At 48.2% G+C, this 25,701-nt stretch overlaps 1 protein-coding gene across 2 annotated transcripts in view; it reads right to left on the bottom strand.

Annotated features, from left to right (window-relative positions):
- Positions 1 to 385: 385 nt before the first annotated feature.
- The window catches only part of MINDY4 (MINDY lysine 48 deubiquitinase 4), a 379,811-nt gene continuing 354,495 nt past the window's right edge, over positions 386 to 25,701 (bottom strand). Inside the window, exons 17-19 of one of the 2 annotated variants that reach the window (XR_010177939.1) lie at positions 16,500 to 16,572; positions 15,464 to 15,624; positions 386 to 513 (exon numbers count right to left, since the gene is read on the bottom strand). Coding sequence is in view for 1 of the 2 variants with exons in the window: in XM_063924327.1 (XP_063780397.1) it covers positions 465 to 513; positions 16,500 to 16,572 (122 nt within the window). In the remaining variant the exon portion in view is untranslated. The remainder of the gene's footprint in view (positions 514 to 15,463; positions 15,625 to 16,499; positions 16,573 to 25,701) is intronic. The other variant, XM_063924327.1, reaches the window with a different exon arrangement.

Below are 25,701 nucleotides of genomic sequence, written 5' to 3'. Positions count from 1 at the left end.
GTTCCAATGTAATGGTCAATTATTATTATCTATTGAATATGCTAAACATTCATTTCATTTGGCTTGGGAAACGTTCACAATCTATCCCACAGAGCAATCTGTAAACGTAACGCCCCACATGCTTATTACCTTGAAGATAATAATCAAATTAAATAAACACTTGTTACATATTTTCAAGTCTTCTCTCCAACCCAACGTTGGTAACGATTTCAGTCTTCTGTTATGCGGTGATCTCAGATGCTATCATCCACTCCAGTGCTCCGAGTACCTAGAACCCAACGCAGCGCACAATGTTAAAGATGATTCCGTATAACAGCTTTAAGGCTACTCTTATAAATGTATCTTTTACGTGATAGTCAATAATAAAGCACATCAAAGACTCCTGAACAATCGTCAGGTGAATGTTTATTTTTCGCAATGTCTGTACTGGGAAAGTGTTCCTCAGAGGCTCCGATTTGTGATGGCTAAAGGATGGGTTCTGTGCCATTCCAGTCTACTAGTGCCCCTTTCCACCTAGAAAACAAGACAACAACATTTTAAACCAGATAATTAGTTACATAAAAAGGCTATAATCGCATATCTTCTGACTGTCCTGGTTTAGTGGGATAGTCTAGGTTTGAGAGGACTGTCTTGCTGTCTCACCTGTCAGGACCTCCGTTGGGATGTATGTTCTACTCACCATGACTGGTGTGTGTGGCAGTCAATCACCATGCGCAGAGGTACATCCCTCCCAACATACAATTGGTCATTTTGGCTGAGGGTGAAGGGAAGTGTGGTCTTCAGAAGCGCTTGGCCAGCGGGGGTCTGTATTTTTGTCTTTGAGACCAGTGTAATCCTGGGAGGTATGTTATTACTGTTGATTTTTTTTTTTAAATACAATGGAGAACAGCGGGACTGAATGGCGCTATGCTAATTAGTGCACAATGTCTGGCTCCAAAGCACCTGAATTCATATGTTTGTTTAATCATTTTGTCCTTCTTCACACCCTAACAAGGCATACACTCCTTTGTCTCTCAACTACACCTAGTGGTTATGATTGGAATTGCAAGCATGGGAAAAATAGGATTTTAATTACCTACCGGTAAATCTTTTTCTCGTAGTCTGTAGAGGATGCTGGTGTCCATTTAGTACCATGGGGTATAGACAGGTCCTTTGGGAGCCATGGGCACTTTAAGAGTTTAATAGTGTGAGCTGGCTCCTCCCTCTATGCCCCTCCTACCAGACTCAGTCTAGAAACTGTGCCCGAGGAGACGGACATACTTAGAGAGAAGGAAATACACAGTGGTGAGATTCACACCAGCTCACACATAACAAAAAGGAAAGCCAAGCTAACCAACTTGGGACAATTCAGCAACAGCTGAAACAACAATACTGAACCAAGTAACAATGCAGGAATACGAAGCACTGGGCGGGCGCCCACTATCCTCTACGGACTACGAGAAAAGGATTTACCGGTAGGTAATTAAAATCCTATTTTCTCTTACGTCCTACAGGATGCTGGGGTCCATTTAGTACCATGGGGATGTACCAAAGCTCCCAGTACGGGAGGGAGAGTGCTGAGGTTTCTGCAGAACATATTGACCAAACTTTAGGTCCTCAGAGGTCAAGGTATTGAACTTGTAGAACTTAGCAAACATGTTCGTCCCAGACCAAGTAGCTGCTCGGCAAAGCTGTAAAGCCGAGACACCCCGGGCCGCCGCTCAGGAAGAACCCACTTTACGAGTAGAGTGGGCCTTAACAGATTTTGGACACGGCAAGCCTGCCGTAGAATAAGCATGCTGGATAGTAAACCTGATCCAACGAGAAATCGTCTGCTTAGAAGCAGGACACCCAACCTTGTTGGGATCATAAAGGACGAACAAAGCGTCCGACTTCCAGTGACGAGAGGTTCTCTTTACATAAATCTTCAAAGCCCTCACCACATCCAAGGACTTTGAGGTAATTGAGGAGTCAGAAAGCCACTGGCACCACAATAGGTTGGTTTATATGAAAAGCCGACACAACCTTTGGAAGAAACTGCTGACGCGTTCTGAGCTTAGCCCTATCTTCATGGAAAATCAAATAGGGGCACTTGCATGACAATGTCCCTAATTCTGACACACATCTAGCAGATGCCAATGCCAACAGTGTGACCGCCTTCCAAGTAAGAAACTTGACGTCCACCTCCTGCAAAGGTTCGAACCAATCCGATTGCAGGAACTGCAGCACCACATTAAGATCCCGAGGTGTCGTAGGAGGCACAAAGAGTGGTTGGATGTGCAGAACCTCTTTCAAGAATGTCTGAACCTCAGGGAGGGCAGTCAATTGTTTCTGGAAGAAAATGGACAAGGCCGAAATCTGGACATTTATGGAGCCCAAATCCACACCTGCCTGTAGAAAGTGGAGAAACCGTCCCAGTTGAAACTCCACCGTTGGAAACTACTTGGATTCACACCAAGACACATACTTTTTCCAAATTTGATGGTAATGTTTAGACGTAACTCCTTTCCTAGCCTGAGGTAAGGTAGGAATGACCTTTTTCGGAATGCCCCTCCGAGCTAAGATCTGGCATTCAACCTCTATGCCGTCAAACGTAGCCGTGCTAAGTCTTGATAAACGAACATCCCCTGTTGAAGAAGGTCCTCGTGAAGAGGAAGAGGCCTCGGATCCTCCAGAAGTAATTCCAGAAGATCTGCGTACCAAACCCTCCTAGACCAGTCCGGAGCAATGAGGATCGCCTGAACTCTTGTTCTTTTTGTTAGTTTGAGAATCCTTGGGATGAGTGGAAGTAGAGGGAATACATACACTGACTGGAACACCCATGGAGTTACCAGTGCGTCCACCACCACTGCCTGTTGGTCACTCGACCTAGGGCAGTGCCTGCGAAGCTTCTTGTTGAGGCGAGAGGCCATCATGTCTACCTGAGGTACGCCCCAACGGCTTGTCACCTCTGCGAATACCTCCGGGTGGAGGCCCCATTTTCCTGGATGGAGATCGTGTCTGCTGAGGAAGTCCACTTCCCAGTTGTCCACTACCGGAATGAAGATTGTTGATAGCGCCACTGCGTGCTTTTCCGCCCAGAGGAGGATTCTTGTTACCTCTGACACTGCCGCTGTGCTCTTCGTGACGCCCTGTCGGTTTATGTAGGACACTACTGTTACTTTGTCCGACTGAACCTGAATGGCCTGATCTTGCAGAACATGTGCCGCTTGTAGAAGGCCGTTGTATATGGCCCTTAGTTCCAGAATGTTTATCGGAAGGATGGATTCCAGAAGTAACCAATTTCCTTGGAAGATTTCCCCTTGGGTGACCACTCCCCAACCTCTGAGACTTGCATCCGTGGTTAGAAGGATCCAAATCTGAATCCCGGACCTGCGGCCCTCGAGTAGGTGAGAAGTTTGCAGCCACCAGAGGAGCGAAATTCTGTTTTTCGGCGACAGGCGTATCCGCTGGTGCATGTGAAGATGTGATCCTGACCATTTGTCTATGAGATTCAGTTGGAAGGACCTCGCATGGAATCTTCCGTATGGAAGAGCCTCATAGGAGGCTACCATCTTCCCAGGAAGGCGAATGCACTGGTGAACCGATACCCGGGCTGGCTTGAGGACATCCCGTACCATTGACTGGATCATCAACGCTTTCTCTACCGGTAGAAACACCCTCTGCACTTCCGTGTCGAGTATCATCCCAAGGAAGGGCAGTCTCCTTGTCGGTTCCAAATGTGACTTTGGAAGGTTCAGTATCCACCCATGATTCTGGAGTAGTTGAGTTGAGAGAGTAATACTCTGCAACATTCCCTCCCTGGAAGATGCTTTTATCAGGAGATCGTCCAGATATGGAATTATGATCACTCCTTGTCTGCGGAGGAGTAGCATAATCTCTGCCATGACCTTTGTGAACACTCTCGGTGTTGTGGAGAGGCCAAACGGCAGTGCCTGGAACTGATAGTGACAATCCAGCAGCGCAAATCTGAGATAAGCCTGGTGAGGCGGCCAGATCGGAATTTGAAGGTGATATCCAGGGATACTAGGAATTCCCCTTCCTCCAGACCTGAGATCACCGCTCTCAGAGACTCCATATTGAATTTGAATTCCCTTAAGTAGGGGTTCATTGCCTTTAGGTTTAGAATCGGCCTTACCAAACCATCCAGTTTCGGCACCACAAACAGGTTTGAGTAGTAACCTTTGTGGTGCAGATGAGGTGGAACTGGGACAATAACATCTGTTTTTACCAATTTTTCTCTTACGTCCTAGAGGATGCTAGGGACTCCGTAAGGACCATGGGGTGTAGACGGGCTCCGCAGGAGACATGGGCACTCTAAAGACTTTAGAATGGGTGTGCACTAGCTCCTCCCTCTATGCCCCTCCTCCAGACCTCAGGTAGATCTTGTGCCCAGAGGAGACTGGGTGCACTGCAGGGAAGCTCTCCTGAGTTTCTCTGAAAATGACTTTTGTTAGGTTTTTTGTTTTCAGGGAGCACTGCTGGCAACAAGCTCCCTGCATCGTGGGACTGAGGGGAGAGAAGCAGACCTACTTAAATGATAGGCTCTACTTCTTAGGCTACTGGACACCTTTAGCTTTACCTTTAGGGTTGGAACGCAGGTCTCACCCTCGCTGTTCGTCCGGGAGCCGCGCCGCCGTCCTCCTCACAGAGCCGGAAGATAGAAGCCGGGTGAGTATTAAGAAGAAAGAAGACGTCAAAGGCGGCAAAAGACTTCAGATCTTCACTGAGGTAACGCGCAGCGCCATTGCTCCCACACATACACAGACAGCGGGCACTGTAAGTGTGCAGGGCGCAGGGGGGGCACCCTGGGCAGCAATATTAACCACAAGGGACACTGGCATATTGATTAGATACTGTGGAGGCGGTATATTAATAAAACCCCTGCCAGTATAAATAATTTGAGCGGGACCGAAGCCCGCCGCTGAGGGGGCGGAGCTTGATCCTCCAGCACTAACCAGTGCCATTTTCTCCACAGCACATGGCAGAGAAGCTGGCTCCCTGGACTCTCCCCTGCTGAACACGGTTACAGAGGGCAAAAAAGGAGGGGGGGGGGGGTTTGGCACATTTAATTGGTGCAGTGAGTGTAATTAGATATATTTATATAAAAGCGCTGTACTAACTGGGATTTTATTCCAGTGTCCAGTGGCGCTGGGGGTGTGCTGGCATACTCTCTCTCTGTCTCTCCAAAGGGCCTTATTGGGGGACTGTCTCCATATAGATATATCCCTGAGTGTGTGGAGGTGTCGGTACGTGTGTGTCGGCATGTCTGAAGCGGAAGGCTCATCTAAGGAGGAGGTGGAGCAGATGATTGTGGTGTCTCCGTCGGCAATGCCGACACCTGATTGGTTGGATATGTGGAATGTTTTAAATGCAAATGTGTCTTTATTACATAAGAGATTGGACAAAGCAGAGTCCAGGGATAAAACAGGGAGTCAATCCATGGCTTTGACTGTGTCACAGGGCCCTTCAGGGTCTCAGAAACGCCCACTGTTCCAATTAGCAGACACCGATACCGACACGGATTCTAACTCCAGTGTCGACTACGATGATGCGAGGTTACACCCAAGGGTGGCCAAAAGTATTCTTTTTATGATTATTGCAGTAAAAGATGTTTTGCATATCACAGATGACCCCTCTGTCCCTGACACGAGGTTATGCATGTTTAAGGAAAAGAAACCTGAGGTAACCTTTCCCCCATCTCACGAGCTGAATGAGTTATTTGAAAAAGCTTGGGAAACTCCAGACAAGAAACTGCAGATTCCCAAGAGAATTCTTATGGCATATCCTTTCCCGGCACAGGACAGTTTACGGTGGGAATTCTCTCCCAAGGTGGACAAGGCTTTAACGCGCTTGTCCAAAAAGGTGGCGCTACCGTCTCCAGACACGGCAGCCCTCAAGGATCCTGCTGATCGCAGACAGGAGACTACCTTAAAATCAATTTATACACATACAGGTGCTTTGCTCAGACCAGCAATAGCGTCGGCTTGGGTTTGTAGCACTGTGGCAGCTTGGGCAGATACCTTGTCAGCTGACATTGATACCCTAGATAGGGATACCACTTTATTGACCTTAGGTCACATTAAAGACGCAGTCTTATATATGAGAGACGCTCAGAGAGACGTTGGGCTGCTAGGTTCGAGAGCCAACGCCATGGCGATTTCTGCTAGGCGAGCCCTGTGGACCCGCCAATGGACGGGGATGCCGACTCAAAGAGGCATATGGAAGTTTTGCCTTACAAGGGTGAGGTTTTATTTGGGGAAGGTCTCGCGGACCTGGTTTCCACAGCTACCGCGGGTAAATCTACTTTTGTTCCCCCACAGCAAAAGAAAACACCACAATATCAGATGCAGTCCTTTCGGTCGCATAAGTCTAGAAGAGGTTGGGGCTCTTCCTTCCTCGCCAGAGGTAAGGGTAGAGGCAAAAGAATGCCTGCTACGGCTAGTTCCCAGGAGCAGAAGTCCTCCCCGGCTTCTACTAAATCCACCGCATGACGCTGGGGCTCCACTGAGGGAGTCCGCGCCGGTGGGGGCACGTCTTCGACTCTTCAGCCACGTCTGGGTTCAGTCAGACGTGGATCCTTGGGCAATGGAAGTTTTATCCCAAGGCTACAAGCTGGAATTCGAAGACGTGCCTCCTCGCCGGTTTTTCAAATCGGCTTTACCAGCTTCTTCCCCACAAAAGGGAGATAGTTTTAGCTGCAATTCAAAAACTGTGTCAACAACAAGTGGTTGTCGAGGTTCCCCTAGTTCAACAGGGAAGGGGTACTATTCAACCCTATTAGTGGTCCCGAAACCGGATGGCTCGGTTAGACCCATTCTAAATTTAAAATCCCTAAACCTATACTTGAAAAAGTTCAAATTCAAGATGGAATCGCTCCGGGCAGTTATCTCCAGCCTGGAAGGGGGGGATTTTATGGTGTCACTAAACATAAAGGATGCATACCTTCATGTCCCCATATATCCCCCTCATCAGGCGTACCTGAGATTCGCTGTACAGGACTGTCATTACCAGTTTCAGACGTTGCCGTTTGGGCTTTCCACGGCCCCAAGGATTTTTACCAAGGTAATGGCGGAAATGAAGGTGCTCCTGCGCAGACAAGGAGTCACAATTATCCCGTACTTGGACGATCTCCTGATAAAAGCGAGATCGAGAGATCAATTGCAGAAAAGCGTGTCGCTTTCCCTGAGAGTGCTGCAGCAGCATGGCTGGATTCTAAATCTACTAGAGTCACAGTTGATTCCAACGACTTGGCTGTCTTTCTTAGGCATGATTCTGGACACGGAAGTAAAGAGGGTTTTTCTCCCAATGGAGAAAGCCAGGAACTCCAGAACATGGTCAGAGACCTGTTAAAACCGAAAAGAGTGTCAGTCCATCAATGCACTCGAGTACTGGGAAAAATGGTGGCGACCTACGAGGCCATCCCCTTCGGCAGATTCCATGCAAGGACGTTTCAGTGGGACCTTCTGGACAAGTGGTCGGGGTCCTATCTACAAATACATTGGAAAATAAGCCTGTCCCCCAGGGCCAGGGTGTCTTTCCTGTGGTGGCTGCAGAGTGCTCATCTTCTCGAGGGTCGCAGGTTCGGCATTCAAGACACGGACGCGAGCCTCCGAGGATGGGGAGCAGTCACACAAGGAAGAAATTTTCAGGGACTATGGTCAAGCCAGGAGGCTTGTCTACACATCAACATACTGGAATTGAGGGCCATATACAACGGCCTACGACAAGCGGAGAATATTCTTCGCGACCTACCGGTTCTGATTCAATCGGACAACGTCACAGTTGTGGCTCATTTAAACCGCCAAGGCGGGACAAGGAGCAGAGTGGCAATGGCGGAAGCCACCAGGATTCTTCGCTGGGCGGAAAATCACGTAAGCGCTCTGTCAGCGGTCTTCATTCCGGGAGTGGACAACTGGAAAGCAGACTTCCTCAGCAGGCACGATCTCCATCCAGGAGAGTGGGGACTTCATCAGGAAGTTTTTGCAGAGATAACAAGTCAGTGGGGGCTCCCACAAATAGACATGATGGCGTCACGCCTCAACAAGAAGCTTCGGAGGTATTGTGCCAGGTCAAGGGACCCTCAGGCAGTAGCGGTGGACGCCCTGGTGACACCGTGGGTGTTTCAGTCGATCTATGTGTTCCCTCCTCTTCCACTTATCTCAAAAATACTGAGAATCATAAGACGACAAAGAGTGCAGACAATACTCATTGTTCCAGATTGGCCTCGAAGGGCCTGGTATTCAGATCTTCAGGAAATGCTCACAGAAGATCCGTGGCCTCTTCCTCTCAGGGAAGACCTGTTGCAGCAGGGGCCCTGCGTGTTCCAAGACTTACCGCGGTTACGTTTGACGGCATGGCGGTTGAACACCAAATCCTAGCGGGGAAGGGTATTCCGGAAAAAGTCATCCCTACTCTGATTAAGGCTAGGAAGGAGGTGACGGCGAAACATTATCACCGCATCTGGAGGAAGTATGTATCTTGGTGTGAAGCCAGGAATGCTCCTACTGAGGATTTCCATCTGGGCTGTTTTCTCCACTTTCTACAAACAGGAGTGGATATGGGCCTAAAGTTAGGCTCCATTAAGGTACAGATTTCGGCCCTATCAATTTTCTTTCAGAAGGAATTGGCTTCTCTCCCAGAAGTCCAGACTTTTGTAAAGGGAGTGCTGCATATCCAGCCTCCTTTTGTGCCCCCAGTGGCACCATGGAACCTTAACGTGGTGTTACAGTTCCTAAAATCTCACTGGTTTGAGCCTCTTCAAACAGTTGAATTAAAATTTCTCACTTGGAAGGTGCTCATGTTGTTGGCCTTGGCATCTGCAAGGCGGGTGTCCGAATTGGCGGCTTTATCTCACAAGAGCCCCTATCTGATATTCCATGTGGATAGATCAGAATTGAGGACTAGACCTCAATTTTTGCCAAAGGTGGTTTCATCTTTTCAAATGAACCAACCTATTGTGGTGCCTGTGGCTACGGGTGACTTGGAGGATTCCAAGTCCCTTGATGTAGTCAGGGCCTTAAAAATTTATGTAGCCAGGACGGCTCGGGTTATGAAAACAGAGGCACTGTTTGTCCTGTATGCAGCCAACAAGGTTGGCGCTCCTGCTTCTAAACAGACTATTGCTCGCTGGATCTGTAATACGATTCAGCAGGCTCATTCTACGGCTGGATTGCCGTTACCAAATTCGGTAAAGGCCCATTCCACTAGGAAGGTGGGCTCTTCTTGGGCGGCTGCCCGAGGCGTCTCGGCATTGCAGCTTTGCCGAGCGTCGACTTGGTCGGGGTCAAACACTTTTGCTAAATTCTACAAGTTTGATACCTTGGCTGAGGAGGACCTCATGTTTGCTCAATCGGTGCTGCAGAGTCATCCGCACTCTCCCGCCCGGTCTGGAGCTTTGTTATAATCCCTATGGTCCTTACGGAGTCCCCAGCATCCTCTAGGACGTAAGAGAAAATAAGATTTTAAACCTACAGGTAAATCTTTTTCTCCTAGTCTGTAGAGGATGCTGGGTGCCCGTCCCAGTGCGGACGAAGTTCTGCAAGACTTGTATATAGTATTGCTTACATAAGGGTTATGTTACAGTTTTGATCAGTCTCTGGCTGATGCTGTTTTGTTTCATACTGTTAACTGGTTCGTATGTTCCAAGTTGTACGGTGTGGATGGTGTGGGCTGGTATGTATCTTGCCCTTGGGTTAACAAAAATCCTTTCCTCGTACTGTCCGTCTCCTCTGGGCACAGTTCTCATAACTGAGGTCTGGAGGAGGGGCGAGTGCACACCCATTCTAAAGTCTTTAGAGTGCCCATGTCTCCTGCGGAGCCCGTCTATACCCCTTACGGAGTACCCAGCATCCACTACGGACTACGAGAAATAGAATTACCGGTGAGTAAATTCTTATTTTTTACCAATTTTTGAATGGCTTCCTGTAGGATACCAGAACCTGGTTTCTGTTCCTGAGAACCTGTTGGTGCAGGTTTTTTTGATTTTCCCCGACCACCCCTAAAGAAGGTGGAGGGGATTTGGATTTTTTATATTTTGCGGTCCAAAAGGACTGCAGTGTGGACGTAGGATAAGATTTCCTAGTCGGTGGAGCTGCTGAGGGTAGAAAGGCTGACTTACCCGCAGTTGCCGTGGAAATCCACGCATCCAATGCATCCCCAAACAGAGCCTGACCTGTGAAGGGTAGGTTCTCCACACTTTTCTTAGATTCTGCATCTGCAGTCCATTGGCGTAGCCAGAGTCCCCTGTGTGCTGATACCGACATGGAAGTAGCCCTTGCATTCAGCATTCCAAGGTCTTTCATGGCCTCCACCATGAACCCAGCAGAATCCTGTATGTGACACAAAAACAAATCAATGTCACACCTATCCATAGTATCTAAGTCCTCTAGTAATGTGCCTGACCACTTTACTATGGCTTTAGAAATCCACGCACAAGCAAAAGTGGGCCTTAAAGCCACGCCTGTAGCAGTGTATAGAGATTTGAGCGTAGTCTTAATCTTGCGGTCAGCCGGCACCTTTAGGGCGGTTGAACCAGGGACAGGTAAAACCACCTTTTTAGACAACCTAGATACAGAAGCATCTACTATAGGCGGGTTTTCCCATTTCTTTCAATCCTCTTCAGGGAAAGGAAAAGCAATAAGAATTCTTTTAGGGATCTGGAATTTTTTTCTCTGGGTTTTCCCAGGATTTTTCAAATAAAGAGCTCAGCTCTTTAGAAGCAGGAAGGTGAGGGAAGATTTCTTATTTTCCGTAAAATAAGATTCCTCTTCCGGCTCAGGTACCTTCTCAGTAATATGCAAAACATCCCTAATGGCTTCAATCATCAACTGCACCCCCTTAGCTAGGAATGCATCCCGCCCCTGCATATCCCCATCACCGTCCCCTGTGTCAGAGTCGGTATCAGTGTCAACTTGCATTATTTAGGCAAGTGTACGTTTCTTAGGGTATGTAGGTGGGGTATTTGAGGGAGTAGGAGCTGAATGCTGCAAACCCTCTACAGACTTTCTCAAAAACGGCGTCTCTTTCTCATTATGTGACATCCTTGATGAAATCTGTGATATCATTCCCCTTAAAGAATCCACCCATGGGGATTCGGATTCGACAGGTTGGGAAAGCACATTGCAGTCCTGAGTATATGGGATAGACTCTCCAGGAGAAGATACACACTCTGCAGCACAGGATACAGAGTCCTTAGACATGGTAATGTGGATATATACGCATAAACACACACATACAGGAAAATGTCAGACACCGTTTCCCCCAGAGTACCTTCAGAGAGTCACAGAGTATAAGGAGCCAGCCACACAGCGCTCCAGTGAGCAGTTATTATGATAACAGCCGGCGCAGACTAAATAACCTTAATAGGTTAAATAGTACTAACTACACTATCCCCCCCCCCCCTGTCTATAACACCCTGGTACCGCAGTAACTGGAGTTATGTGGAGGGTTAGCGCTCCCTGTCTCAGCATTCTGCAGGGAGAAAATGGCGCTGGTGAGTGCTGTATCCGCTCTGAGGAGAAGCCCCGCCCCCTGAAATGGCACACGGCTTCCTGCACATTATGTTTATACTGGCCTGAGATCTTTAGCACTAACAGTGGGATTAGCCCCTGTTAGCTACATTACCAGTGTCAGGGTGATCGCGCTGGCCCAGGACGCCCCTCAGCCGCGTCTACAGTAATCTGTTGCTGAGCCTTCATGGAGCGCAGCCTGACAGAGCTGCGCTCCCACCCTTGTGCCGCCATTCCCGCTGGCGATCCGCTAACCGGGCTGCCAGCGCTGAACTCACCACTTCTCTTTCTTCTGGCTCTGTAAGGGGGTGGCGGCCATGCTGCGGGATTGAGCATTCGCCTCGTGGGCTTGTGCTCAGCACCCTTAGGAGCTCAATGTCCTGTCAGCGGAGATAGAGAACCATTAACTTCAAGAGTTGGTTCCTACTCCCCCCCTAAGTCCCACGAAACAGGAAAGCTGTTGCCAGCAGCCTGCCTGTACCTAGCAACTGTTAGAAAAACAATAAAACTAGAAAAACTCCAGGGAGCTCCCCTAGCTGTGACCGGCTCCTCCGGCCACATTTTCTAAACGGAATCTGGTAGGAGGGGCATAGAGGGAGGAGCCAGACCACACTATTAATCTCTTAAAGTGCCAGTCGCTCCCAAAGGACCCGTCTATACTCCATGGTACTAAATGGACCCCAGCATCCTCTAGGATGTAAGAGAAAGTAAGATGTAAGAGCTTCCCCAGTCATTACTGGCACCTACAGAGCACCTGTATTTCTATCACGGGAGCGCCCCCAGAAGTACATGCCCTCCGTACATTTAAATATCTCACCCAGAACACAAAACCTTGTTATTGCAGTATGAGGTGTATGAGAGTGCCCAGACAGAATTCAGCAATGAAACCCCTAATCCACCCATCACAGGATGCATAGTATTGAGAGATATAGGCAGATAATATCACAAAATGACACAATGACCCATTTCGGCACTCTCAGAAATAGCCCTTGCACGATTGTTTCTACCCTGACCAGAGGGGGCACAAGTTCAGGTAAATGTATGATGTCATCATACACCTGCTGCAGCTGCAATACGGCAAGTACTACACATGGAAATAATTATAATGCAGATAAATAAGGTTCTGTCATAGCTGTAATAACAATACTTGAATCTTGGTTGGTGGTAAAAGCAAGTGCTGAAGAGGGCAGAGGGCACTGGATGAAAGGTGCCAGTTAGAGAACAGAAAACGTTGGAAGAGGAGACCAGTGTCTGAGCTGCTGCCCTTGGCACACTTAATGCTTCTGATAAGTATTAAGTGTACCTAGTATTAGGGACCCCCAGTGACGGAGACGCCTTGCCAAACGGCCTGGGGGCTTAACCCTATATCTGCAGATATACGCAACTAAGATCTCCATATTATCTGATTATTATGTAGTATTATTTCTCACTCAGTGTGCATTAGGGAACACATTGTTTTTTCTTACACAGAATTACCCCTCCCTTTTAGCACCTGAGTGACATCACAATCTGATTGAGCAGCTTGCCACTATATGTGCATTGTATTTAGAGAGGCATGGATGGGTCAGCATTAGGAAGGATTGCTGACTCCAGAGTGCCATTGGAGAAGTTAGGGGTGTCTCCAGGTAAGCTGGCTCTCAGATTCTGTAGGCGCCATTATCTTGTGGCCTTACACTGGGCATTCAGACCCAGACATATATGTAATTATTTATGGAGTGGGTGTGGGGTACGGTGGCCCCTGTGTCGGTATGGCTGGGCGGCTTCAGGTCGGCACACCCTAACACTTTATTAACACATTATTTTCCCTATCACTTTGTATATATTTTTGTATTATTTTAATCACACTTCACTTATATAGCACTTATGTGCTTCTTATTAACCCTTATTAACCTTCACCTGTGTGCTGACCTGGGGTAGCCGACCTGTGCCGACGTGATGGGGTCCTGCACCCCGGACCCATACCTAGTATTAGGGACCCCCAGTGACGGAGACACCTTGCCGAACGGCCTGGGGGCTTAACCCTATATCTGCAGATATACGCAACTAAGATCTCCGTATTATCTGATTATTGGCCCTCATTCCGAGTTGTTCGCTCGTTCTTTTTCATCGCATCGCAGTGAAAATCCGCTTAGTACGCATGCGCAAAGTTCGCACTGCGACTGTGCCAAGTAACTTTACTATGAAGAAAGTATTTTTACTCACGGCTTTTTCTTCGCTCCGGCGATCGTAATGTGATTGACAGGAAATGGGTGTTACTGGGCGGAAACACGGCGTTTCAGGGGCGTGTGGCTGAAAACGCTACCGTTTCCGGAAAAAACGCAGGAGTGGCCGGAGAAACGGTGGGAGTGCCTGGGCGAACGCTGGGTGTGTTTGTGACGTCAACCAGGAACGACAAGCACTGAACTGATCGCACAGGCAGAGTAAGTCTGGAGCTACTCAGAAACTGCTAAGTAGTTAGTAATCGCAATATTGCGAATACATCGGTCGCAATTTTAAGAAGCTAAGATTCACTCCCAGTAGGCGGCGGCTTAGCGTGTGTAACTCTGCTAAATTCGCCTTGCGACCGATCAACTCGGAATGAGGGCCCTTATGTAGTATTATTTCTCACTCAGTGTGCATTAGGGAACACATTGTTTTTTCCTGCTTCTGATAAGCTACAGGATGCCGGTTATGTGTAGATTTATTACATATTCAAAACTGTTATGTTCTGTGCTTGAAGCTATATTTTATATTGAGAAAGAGTGTCTTTGTGTCAAACAAGTGAAAGTGGAAGGTGCAAAGTAGAGGAAGAGACCCTCGCCCGCAGAGGGGTGTGTGGTTCATTACATCGACAGTGAAAAGATCGACAATGACTAGGCCCATTGGTTGACAGTCAATAGGTCAATAAGGTCAAAAGGTCGACACGTAAAAAAAAGTCGACAGACAAAAGGTCAGCAGGAATATTGGTCGACAGGTACAAAAATTCACCTTAACCTTCCCCTTGGTGCCTAACCCTAACCATCAAGGTAAGTGCCTAACCCTAACTGTCCTACCTGGTGCCTAACCCTAACTGTCGGGTTAAGTTCCTAACCCTAAAAAAACAAATTCCAATATTTGTACCTGTTCACGATATCCCTGTCGACCTTTTTCCATGTTGGCCTATTGACTGTCGACCAATGGGAATCGACCTACAAGAGTCATTGACAACCTTCTCACTGTTGATCTAACAACCAGAACCCCAGAGGGGAACCATCTGCACAGAAATATAGATACATCTCATTTGAATACTCTACTGCCACATTTGTGCTCTACTCCTGACAACTAGACGCACCGCATGACGCACCCTCAGTACTTAGTAAAGATTACCTTCCTTCAGCCCAGGAAACATTTCCGCTGCTCTGCAAATGCCTCCATCTTACTCCCAAACAGATGCACTATGGGGAAAGTCTAGGTTCCCATCATCACCTAAAATGATTTTACTCTTCACTGTATTGTTCTTTGCCAATGAGTCCAATCATGTTTTGGATACTAAAGAACATTTAATATCCATGCTTATGGCAATAAGGAGGGAATGAGAGCAAGGACTAGCAGAAGGTTGGAAATAGCAATGCACTTTACATATGAGAGGGAAGTTCTGCAACAAACTGCGCACCAGGTCTACTTTACTGTACCTTCTGATAAATACTATAATTACAGAATATATTAAACTCTTCAATTTTGTCTTTTCCTATCAATGCCTCTGCTATCCTACAGTATATACAGCCAGTAGAAGGCACTGTGTATACTATATGCAATCTCATTGTGCACAACAATCCTTATACCTATTATAAAATGTCACTGACGATTTTAGGAACACAGCAGCCGGTTCTCTGCAGAAATGTTGGTTAATCACAGAGAATATTAGGTTTACTCCTCCTTCAGCTTGGCCGCTGTTGAACTACAAATTCCAGCGTGCCCTCTCAGACTACCAAGACATATGAGAAGACTAAGGTTACCTGCATCTTGAGATGACTGACACGAATGGCGGAGAACGAAGGTGGGTGTATCAGCTGAGTTTCATATTATGTTCCCCATAAAACCACAGGCACAGTACTGTGTTGGCTCCGGCTTTTGCTGAACATCTGGATACTCTTTATTATATGTTGAGCTTATTTCCCTGTATGCGTCACATGGAGGCCAAATATGCAATGGATGGTTAACATGGGGAAAGGAGAATTCTCCATTACAGGGAATTGTCTGCAGCCGCCCACCACACCCAACTGGCCGCTCTCCACACCAGGCTCTTGCTGTAACTAATATATAACCGTACACCCCAGCAGTCACACACAGCAGATGTAAGCTGCTAGATGATATATGAGCCATTTCATACAGTACTGTAGACATCATTAATGTATTAATACGGACTGGAGCTGCTATTGGCATACAACTAGGGGTAATGATCAAAGAACGGTCATGTAGAACAGACACCTGGGCACCACAACCACCAAAAGTCCCAATATGTAGGACATCACCGATGATGGCGCTACTGCCGACATTTGTCTTGAAGCAAAACAACTGTTCGGTTTCTAGATTGTCAGCTCTGTGGCCCAAAAATCTGTGTGGTGTTAGGAACTTAGCAGTCAAGGTGACGCAGAAAGGGCAGTTTCTATCCTAGGCTTAAAGTGACAACTCAGCGACTCACAAGATGTAGCAGCGCAGCTTCCACTTTGTGTCCTAATTATCTCCACCCTGTGGGTGGAGATAATAAAATACACTGACAGTTCTGGTTGGCATAAAATCAATTGGAGGGCATTACTGTGTAGCATAATAGGTGGGGACTAATGGCTAGAAGGGCCAGACTGAGTGAGGCCTGGCTGTGTAGCTCCACTTCCCGGCGCTCTTCTCGGCTGGCGTGCTGAGACGGGAGAGTGCATTTAAGGTACGGCCACGCCCGCTGTCTTTTGCGCTTACGTACTGCAATTTTTGGGGCCGATTAGAATTAGAGAGAGTCGCAAGGAGAATTTCCCTTTGGTAAATAATAGCTGTACTTACTTGGTTCTGATACAGTATTCTAGAGGAGGAATCAGATCGTTCTCTCTGTCCTCTGTTCCGGCCCGCGATGTGTCTGGAAAGAGACCCAATGCCCGAAAGTGTACATTAAAGCATTGAAGCTTTCATGGAAGTCATTACACACGGCACAGAGCTGCTAATGCAATAGGGAAGGATCTGTACTCTGCAGTACTTTGGTACTTTCTCTCTCTCTCTAAGGCTTAGTACATGGGGCCTAATTCAGACCTGATCGCAGCAGCAAATTTGTTAGCTAATGGGCAAAACCATGTGCACAGCAGGAGGGGCAGATATAATATGTGCAGAGAGGGTTAGATTTGGGTGGGTTATATTGTTTCTGTGCAGGGTAAATACTGGCTGCTTTATTTTTACACTGCAATTTAGATTTCAGTTTGAACACACCCCAACCAAATCAAATGGGCCCTACACACTCGGCGACCCGCCGCTGAGCTGCTTGACGGGCGACCCGGCGGCTGGGAGGAGGTGACGGGGGGGGGGTGAAGTTTCTTCCCATCACCCGGCTCCATAGCAGTGCGTGCTAACATGGATGAGATTGTCCATATTGGCCTGCATGCATAAGCGACCCGGCACCAATGATGAACGAGTGCGCGGCTGCAAATCAGTCATCATTAGTGCCTACACACTGAACGATATTAACGAGTTCATATCGTTCAGTGAAATCTTTGAGTGTGTAGGGCCCTTAGCTCTCTCTGCACGTTACATCTGCCCCACCTGCAGTGCACATGGTTTTGCCTGTTAGCTAACAAATTTGCTGCTGTGATCAGATCTGAATTAGGCCCATAGACCCCAATAGGGGGGTACTCAATTAAGGGGCGTTTTTTAGACTGGTCGAAAAAAATGGCACTATTTCGACACATGGCATTCAATTGCGGGCATTTTCGACCATTTTTTTATCCATTTTTGCCCATGCGGTTACACTTTTTTTTTTGCGCCAAAAACGGGCAAATATGCCCGCAAGTTCACCAAAACACATGTATCGGCGGCAAAATCGCTGATACACGTGGTTTTCGCCAGTGCTGGATTTTTCGACCAGGCATTAAATAGGTTGAATGTAATTTCGACCTAAAAACTAGCAAAAAGTGCAGTTTTTTCAACTGGTGGAAAAATCAGCACTAACTGAATACACCCCATAGTGTCTAAGGGGAAGATTTTAAGTTAGGAGCAAAGCAAAAGAAAGGAGTAACTTTGTATCTGAAACAAACCATGATTTATTGTTTCTGTGCAGGGTAAATACTGCTGCTTTTGCATGTAGCCCACAAATGTTAGACAGTTTTATTTTGACACTGCAATTTAGATTGCAGTTTGGACACGCCGCATCCAAATCGAACTTTCCTGCGGTGCAGCATGGTTTTGCCCGGGTGCAGTTACTTGCTTTTTAAAAAAATAAGAATTTACTTACCGATAATTCTATTTCTCGGAGTCCGTAGTGGATGCTGGGGTTCCTGAAAGGACCATGGGGAACAGCGGCTCCGCAGGAGACAGGGCACAAAAAGTAAAGCTTTAGGATCAGGTGGTGTGCACTGGCTCCTCCCCCCATGACCCTCCTCCAAGCCTCAGTTAGGTACTGTGCCCGGACGAGCGTACACAATAAGGAAGGATTTATGAATCCCGGGTAAGACTCATACCAGCCACACCAATCACACTGTACAACCTGTGATCTGAACCCAGTTAACAGCATGATAACAGCGGAGCCTCTGAAAAGATGGCTCACAACAATAATAACCCGATTTTTGTAACTATGTACAAGTAATGCAGATAATCCGCACTTGGGATGGGCGCCCAGCATCCACTACGGACTCCGAGAAATAGAATTATCGGTAAGTAAATTCTTATTTTCTCTATCGTCCTAGTGGATGCTGGGGTTCCTGAAAGGACCATGGGGATAATACCAAAGCTCCCAAACGGGCGGGAGAGTGCGGATGACTCTGCAGCACCGAATGAGAGAACTCCAGGTCCTCCTTAGCCAGGGTATCAAATTTGTAGGATTTTACAAACGTGTTTGCCCCTGACTAAATAGCCGCTCGGCAAAGTTGTAAAGCCGAGACCCCTCGGGCAGCCGCCCAAGATGAGCCCACCTTCCTTGTGGAATGGGCATTTACATATTTTGGCTGTGGCAGGCCTGCCACAGAATGTGCAAGCTGAATTGTATTACACATCCAACTAGCAATAGTCTGCTTAGAAGCAAGAGCACCCAGTTTTTTGGGTGCATACAGGATAACAGCAAGTCAGTTTTCCTGACTCCAGCCGTCCTGGAAACATATTTTCAGGGCCCTGACAACATCTAGCAACTTGGAGTCCTCCAAGTCCCTAGTAGGTGCAAGGCACCACAATAAGCTGGTTCAGGTGAAACACTGACACCACCTTAGGGAGAGAACTGGGGACGAGTCCGCAGCTCTGCCCTGTCCGAATGGACAAACAGATATGGCTTTTTTGAGAGAAAACCACCAATTTGACACTCGCCTGGTCCAGGCCAGGGCCAAGAGCATGGTCACTTTTCATGTGAGATGCTTCAAATCCACAGATTTGACTGGTTTTAAACCAATGTGTTTTGAGGAATCCCAGAACTACGTTGAGATCCCACAGTGCCACTGGAGGCACAAAAGGGGGTTGTATATGCAATACTCCCTTGACAAACTTCTGGACTTCAGGAACTGAAGCCAATTCTTTCTGGAAGAAAAATCGACAGGGCCGAAATTTGAACCTTAATGGACCCCAATTTGAGGCCCATAGACACTCCTGTTTGCAAGAAATGCAGGAATCGACCGAGTTGAAATTTCTTCGTGGGGCCTTCCTGGCCTCACACCACGCAACATATTTTCGCCACATGTGGTGATAATGTTGTGCGGTCACCTCCTTTCTGGCTTTGACCAGGGTAGGAATGACCTCTTCCTGAATGCCTTTTCCCTTAGGATCCGGCGTTCCACCGCCATGCCGTCAAACGCAGCTGCGGTAAGTCTTGGAACAGACATGGTACTTGCTGAAACAAGTCCCTTCTTAGCGGCAGAGACCATAAGTCCTCTGTAAGCATCTCTTGAAGTTCCGGGTACCAAGTCCTTCTTGGCCAATCCGGAGCCATGAGTATAGTTCTTACTCCTCTACGTCTTATAATTCTCAGTACCTTAGGTATGAAAAGCAGAGGATGGAACACATACACCGACTGGTACACCCACGGTGTTACCAGAACGTCCACAGCTATTGCCTGAGGGTCTCTTAACCTGGCGCAATACCTGTCCCGTTTTTTGTTCAGACGGGACGCCATCATGTCCACCTTTGGTAATTCCCAACGGTTTACAATTATGTGGAAACTTTCCCATGAAGTTCCCACTCTGCCGGGTGGAGGTCGTGCCTACTGAGGAAGTCTGCTTCCCAGTTTCCATTCCCGGAATGAAACACTGCTGACAGTGCTATCACATGATTTTCCGCCCAGCGAAAAGTCCTTGCAGTTTTTTCCACTGCCCTCCTGCTTCTTGTGCCGCCCTGTCTATTTACGTGGGCGACTGCCGTGATGTTTTATCCCACTGGATCAATACCGGCTGACCTTGAAGCAGAGGTCTTGCTAAGCTTAGAGCATTATAAATTTACCCTTAGCTATATTTATGTGGAGAAAAATCTCCAGACTTGATCACACTCCCTGGAAATTTTTTCCTTGTGTGACTGCTCCCCAGCCTCTCGGGCTGGCCTCCGTGGTCACCAACATCCAAAACTGAATGCCGAATCTGCGGCCCTCTAGAAGATGAGCACTCTGTAACCACCACAGGAGAGACACCCTTGTCCTTGGATATAGGGTTATCCGCTGATGCATCTGAGGATGCGATCCGGACCATTTGTCCAGCAGATCCCACTGAAAAGTTCTTGCATGAAATCTGCCGACTGGAATTGCTTCGAAGGAAGTCACCATTTTTTTACCATGGCCCTTGTGCAATGATGCACTGATTTTAGGAGGTTCCTGACTAGCTCGGATAACTCCCTGGCTTTCTCTTCCGGGAGAAACACCTTTTTCTGGACTGTGTCCAGAATCATCCCTAAGCACAGGAGACTTGTTGTCGGGATCAGCTGCGATTTTGGAATATTTAGAATCCACCCCTGCTGTTGTAACAGTATCCGAGATAGTGCTACTCCGACCTCCAACTGTTTCCTGGACTTTGCCCTTATCAGGAGATCGTCCAAGTAAGGGATAATTAAGACGCCTTTTCTTCGAAGAAGAACCATAATTTCGGCCATTACCTTGGTAAAGACCCGGGGTGCCGTAGACAATCCAAACGGCAGCGTCAGAACTGATAGTGACAGTTCTGTACCACGAACCTGAGGTACCCTTAGTGATAAGGGCAAATTTGGGACATGGAGGTAAGCATCCCTGATGTCTCGGGACACCAGATAGTCCCCTTCTTCCCGGTTCGTTATCACTGCTCTGAGTGACTCCATCTTGATTTGAACCTTTGTAAGTGTTCAAAATTTTTTTAGATTTAGAATAGGTCTCACCTAGCCTTCTGGCTTCAGTACCACAATATAGTGTGGAATAATACCCCTTTTCTTGTTGTAGGAGGGGTAATTTAATTATCACCTGCTGGGAATACAGCTCGTGAATTTTTTCCCATACTGCCTCCTTGTCGGAGGGAGACCTTGGTAAAGCAGACTTCAGGAGCCTGCGCAGGGGAAACGTCTCGACATTCCAAACTGTACCCCTGGAATACTACTTGTAGGATCCAGGGGTCCTGTACGGTCTCAGCGTCATGCTGAGAGCTTGTCAGAAGCGGTGGAACGCTTCTGTTCCTGGGAATGGGCTGCCTGCTGCAGTCTTCTTCCCTTTCCTCTATCCCTGGGCAGATATGACTCTTATAGGGACGAAAGGACTGAAGCTGAAAAGACGGTGTCTTTTTCTGCAGAGATGTGACTTAGGGTAAAAACGGTGGATTTTCCAGCAGTTGCCCTGGCCACCAGGTCCGATGGACCGACCCCAAATAACTCCTCTTCCTTTATACGGTAATACACCTTTGTGCCGTTTGGAATCTGCATCACCTGACCACTGTCGTGTCCATAAACATCTTCTGGCAGATATGGACATCGCACTTACTCTTGATGCCAGAGTGCAAATATCCCTCTGTGCATCTCACATATATAGAAATACATCCTTTAAATGCTCTATAGTCAATAAAATACTGTCCCTGTCAAGGGTATCAATATTTTTAGTCAGGGAATCCGACCAAGCCACCCCCGCTCTGCACATCCAGGCTGAGGCGATCGCTGGTCGCAGTATAACACCAGTATGTGTGTATATACTTTTTATGATATTTTTCCAGCCTCCTGTCAGCTGGCTCCTTGAGGACGGCCCTATCTATAGACGGTACCGCCACTTGTTCTGATAAGCGTGTGAGCGCCTTATCCACCCTAAGGGGTGTTTCCCAACGCGCCCTAACTTCTGGCGGGAAAGGGTATACCGCCCATATTTTCTATCGGGGGGAACCCACGCATCATCACACACTTCATTTAATTTATCTGATTCAGGAAAAACTACGGTAGTTTTTTCACATCCCACATAATACCCTCTTTTGTGGTACTTGTAGTATCAGAAATATGTAACACCTCCTTCATTGCCCTTAACGTGTGGCCCTAATAAGGAATACGTTTGTTTATTCACCGTCGACACTGGATTCAGTGTCCGTGTCTGTGTCTGTGTCGACCGACTAAAGTAAACGGGCGTTTTAAAACCCCTGACGGTGTTTCTGAGACGTCTGGACCGGTACTATTGTTTGTCGGCCGTCTCATGTCGTCAACCGACCTTGCAGCGTGTTGACATTATCACGTAATTCCCTAAATAAGCCATCCATTCCGGTGTCGACTCCCTAGAGAGTGACATCACCATTACAGGCAATTGCTCCGCCTCCTCACCAACATCGTCCTCATACATGTCGACACACACGTACCGACACACAGCACACACACAGGGAATGCTCTGATAGAGGACAGGACCCACTAGCCCTTTGGAGAGACAGAGGGAGAGTTTGCCAGCACACACCAAAAACGCTATAATTATATAGGGACAACCTTATATAAGTGTTTTCCCTTATAGCATCTTTTATATATTTCTAACGCCAAATTAGTGCCCCCCCTCTCTGTTTTAACCCTGTTTCTGTAGTGCAGTGCAGGGGAGAGCCTGGGAGCCTTCCCTCCAGCCTTTCTGTGAGGGAAAATGGCGCTGTGTGCTGAGGAGATAGGCCCCGCCCCTTTTTCGGCGGCCTCGTCTCCCGCTCTTAACGGATTCTGGCAGGGGTTAAATATCTCCATATAGCCTCCGGAGGCTATATGTGAGGTATTTTTAGCCAAAATAGGTATTCATTTGCCTCCCAGGGCGCCCCCCTCCCAGCGCCCTGCACCCTCAGTGACTGCCGTGTGAAGTGTGCTGAGAGGAAAATGGCGCACAGCTGCAGTGCTGTGCGCTACCTTTAGAAGACTGAGGAGTCTTCTGCCGCCGATTCTGGACCTCTTCTTACTTCAGCATCTGCAAGGGGGCCGGCGGCAAGGCTCCGGTGACCATCCAGGCTGTACCTGTGATCGTCCCTCTGGAGCTGATGTCCAGTAGCCAAGAAGCCAATCCATCCTGCACGCAGGTGAGTTCACTTCTTCTCCCCTAAGTCCCTCGTTGCAGTGATCCTGTTGCCAGCAGGACTCACTGTAAAATAAAAAACCTAAGCTAAACTTTTCTAAGCAGCTCTTTAGGAGAGCCACCTAGATTGCACCCTTCTCGGACGGGCACAAAAATCTAACTGAGGCTTGGAGGAGGGTCATGGGGGGAGGAGCCAGTGCACACCACCTGATCCTAAAGCTTTACTTTTTGTGCCCTGTCTCCTGCGGAGCCGCTGTTCCCCATGGTCCTTTCAGGAACCCCAGCATCCACTAGGACGATAGAGAAAAATGTACTTCCAAATGAGAGAAAGCCCCTAAGGCCCTCATTCTGAGTTGATCACTTACTGTCGTTTTTCACAGCGCAGCGATCAGGTTACTACTGCGCATGCGTATGCACCGCAATGCGCATGCGCGTCGTACGGGTACAAACAGCATCGTTGCTGTGCAATGCTTCTAGCGACGATTCCATTTGCACAACCGATCGCAAGGAGATTGACAGGAAGAGGGCGTTTATGGGTGTCAACTGACCGTTTTCTGGGAGTGGTAGGAAAAACTCAGGCGTGTCCAGGCGTTTGCAGGGCGGGTATCTGACGTTAATTCTGGGACCGGACAGACTGAAGTGATCGCAACAGCTGAGTAAGTTCAGACCTACTCAGAAACTGCAAAAAACTTTTTCGTACCGCTCGGCTGCACAAGCGTTTGCACACTTGCAAAGCGAAAATACACTCCCCCGTGGGCGGTGACAAAGCGTTTGCATGGCTGCAAAAAGTAGCTAGCGAGCGATCAACTCGGAACGAGGGCCTAAATGTCCAACAGGTAACACATGATCACAGTACTTCTATCCGCATGTGTGTAGAGCTGATCACACACCGGCTGATCCTGTTTGCTTACCCTGTCATAGATACAATGGGGGTCATTCAGATCTGATCGTAGATGTGCTAAATTTAGCACAAAGCTAGTCCGCCCCGCATGTCTGAACTTACCCGTCACTCAGCCGCCGTGGCCCGCCCTCGCAACGGTTCGGACATGCCTCCGTTGTTCGGACCACACCCCACCAACGGCGTTCTAGCGCCATTGGCACGCCCCCTCCCGCCCCGCCTCTGCCTGTCAATCAGGCAGAGGCGATCGCAGCCCTGAGATGCTTTTGCATCTCACTGGGCTCCCGGAGTGTGTGAGCGCACTCCTCAAAGGGCGTCAGACTGTGATCGAGTCTGAATGACCCCCAATGTCCACTGTGACCACACACATATAAGATTGCTTCTGCCATGAATGGGGTCCCACAGGAAGGCAATAGCATCTGACTGCTTTTACCAACACGCCCAACAATATGTCAGTCTGTTCTCATCAGCTATTTAGAGGGAATGATTGTCAGCTCCAGGCCGGGTAGGCTGTGTTATAACTGTCAGCGGTATGATATAGCGCGATCTGTTCGGCGGTATCTGCTTTAGGACGTACCCCATGCACACCAGTAAGGGACAATGCAATGTTCCCCAGCACTTTACTATCCCACTTCTCCATATCACTGCAGCCAAAGTCGACACCACCCAAACAGTATAAGCCAAATGCCTGCACCTGCCTCAGCTTTATAACTGCGTGTGTATTGCATATTCAATGGTGCAGACATAGAAGACTGACATACAGATTAAGGGTTCTGATTCTGAGTCACACGGATCAGTGTTCACAGACGCACAGGCGGGACTGTGCTTACAGTGCATGCAGAGAAGCGGCTTTACACGTTTGCATATTTCTGTCTTATTCTGAGTCGGATGTAACTTGGCTGGGTCTGGCCATGAACTAGACGGAGACAATGAGATCGCACATAGCCACCCTGACCTCTGGGAGTGTTGTAGACATACATCAAAAGCTCTGTGCGATTCTGAGTACTGCGAACGGGTAGACCTGTTTCTGATGGACCTCTTGCACGGGCGTAAAATCCATGGGTGGCACTGGTTTCTGCTTGCAGATGCACAATCCCTGCATTAGTGGATGCCCACACTGGCATAAGGAAGTAAATCAGGTTTGCACGACTGCCCGAAACTACAGCAACTCAGAATTATCCCTAAATCTAATCCCCAGCTGGCATGGGCGATAGAGCTGCTTGTGAAAAACCTCTAGTCATTATTACGGGATCAGGGCCGAAACAAGGGGGGGGGGCTAGGGGGTCACATGCCCCGGGTGCTGGGCTGTAGGGGGCGCTAATGAGACCAGTTCTTCTGTAGGAATAGCTTCTGCTAGCTCCCCGACAGCAACTGACCTGCTGTAGGGAGCCAGCAGCACTAGACGCGGCTCCCTGTGCTTCCGGGATGCGGACGCAGGCACATCGTGCGTGTGACGTCATGACGTCGCACGCGCGCACCCGGCTAGAGAGAGGACGGAGACGGATGCGGGAGTCTCTGGCGCCGGCGGCCGTGGCTTAACTAGCAAACCCTGGCTGCATGCGCACCAAAAAAGTAGGTGTGTGATGCGGGCGGCTACCTCCCCACTGTGGACCACTGCACTGAGGGGGGAGCTTAATAAATATACACTGACTGGCTCACTGACATGT

Source organism: Pseudophryne corroboree, chromosome 5, assembly GCF_028390025.1.
Source record: "Pseudophryne corroboree isolate aPseCor3 chromosome 5, aPseCor3.hap2, whole genome shotgun sequence".
Taxonomy (NCBI): Eukaryota; Metazoa; Chordata; class Amphibia; order Anura; family Myobatrachidae; genus Pseudophryne; species Pseudophryne corroboree.
The sequence above is the reverse complement of the archived record's forward strand: the minus strand, read 5'-3'. Positions and strand labels throughout refer to the sequence as shown.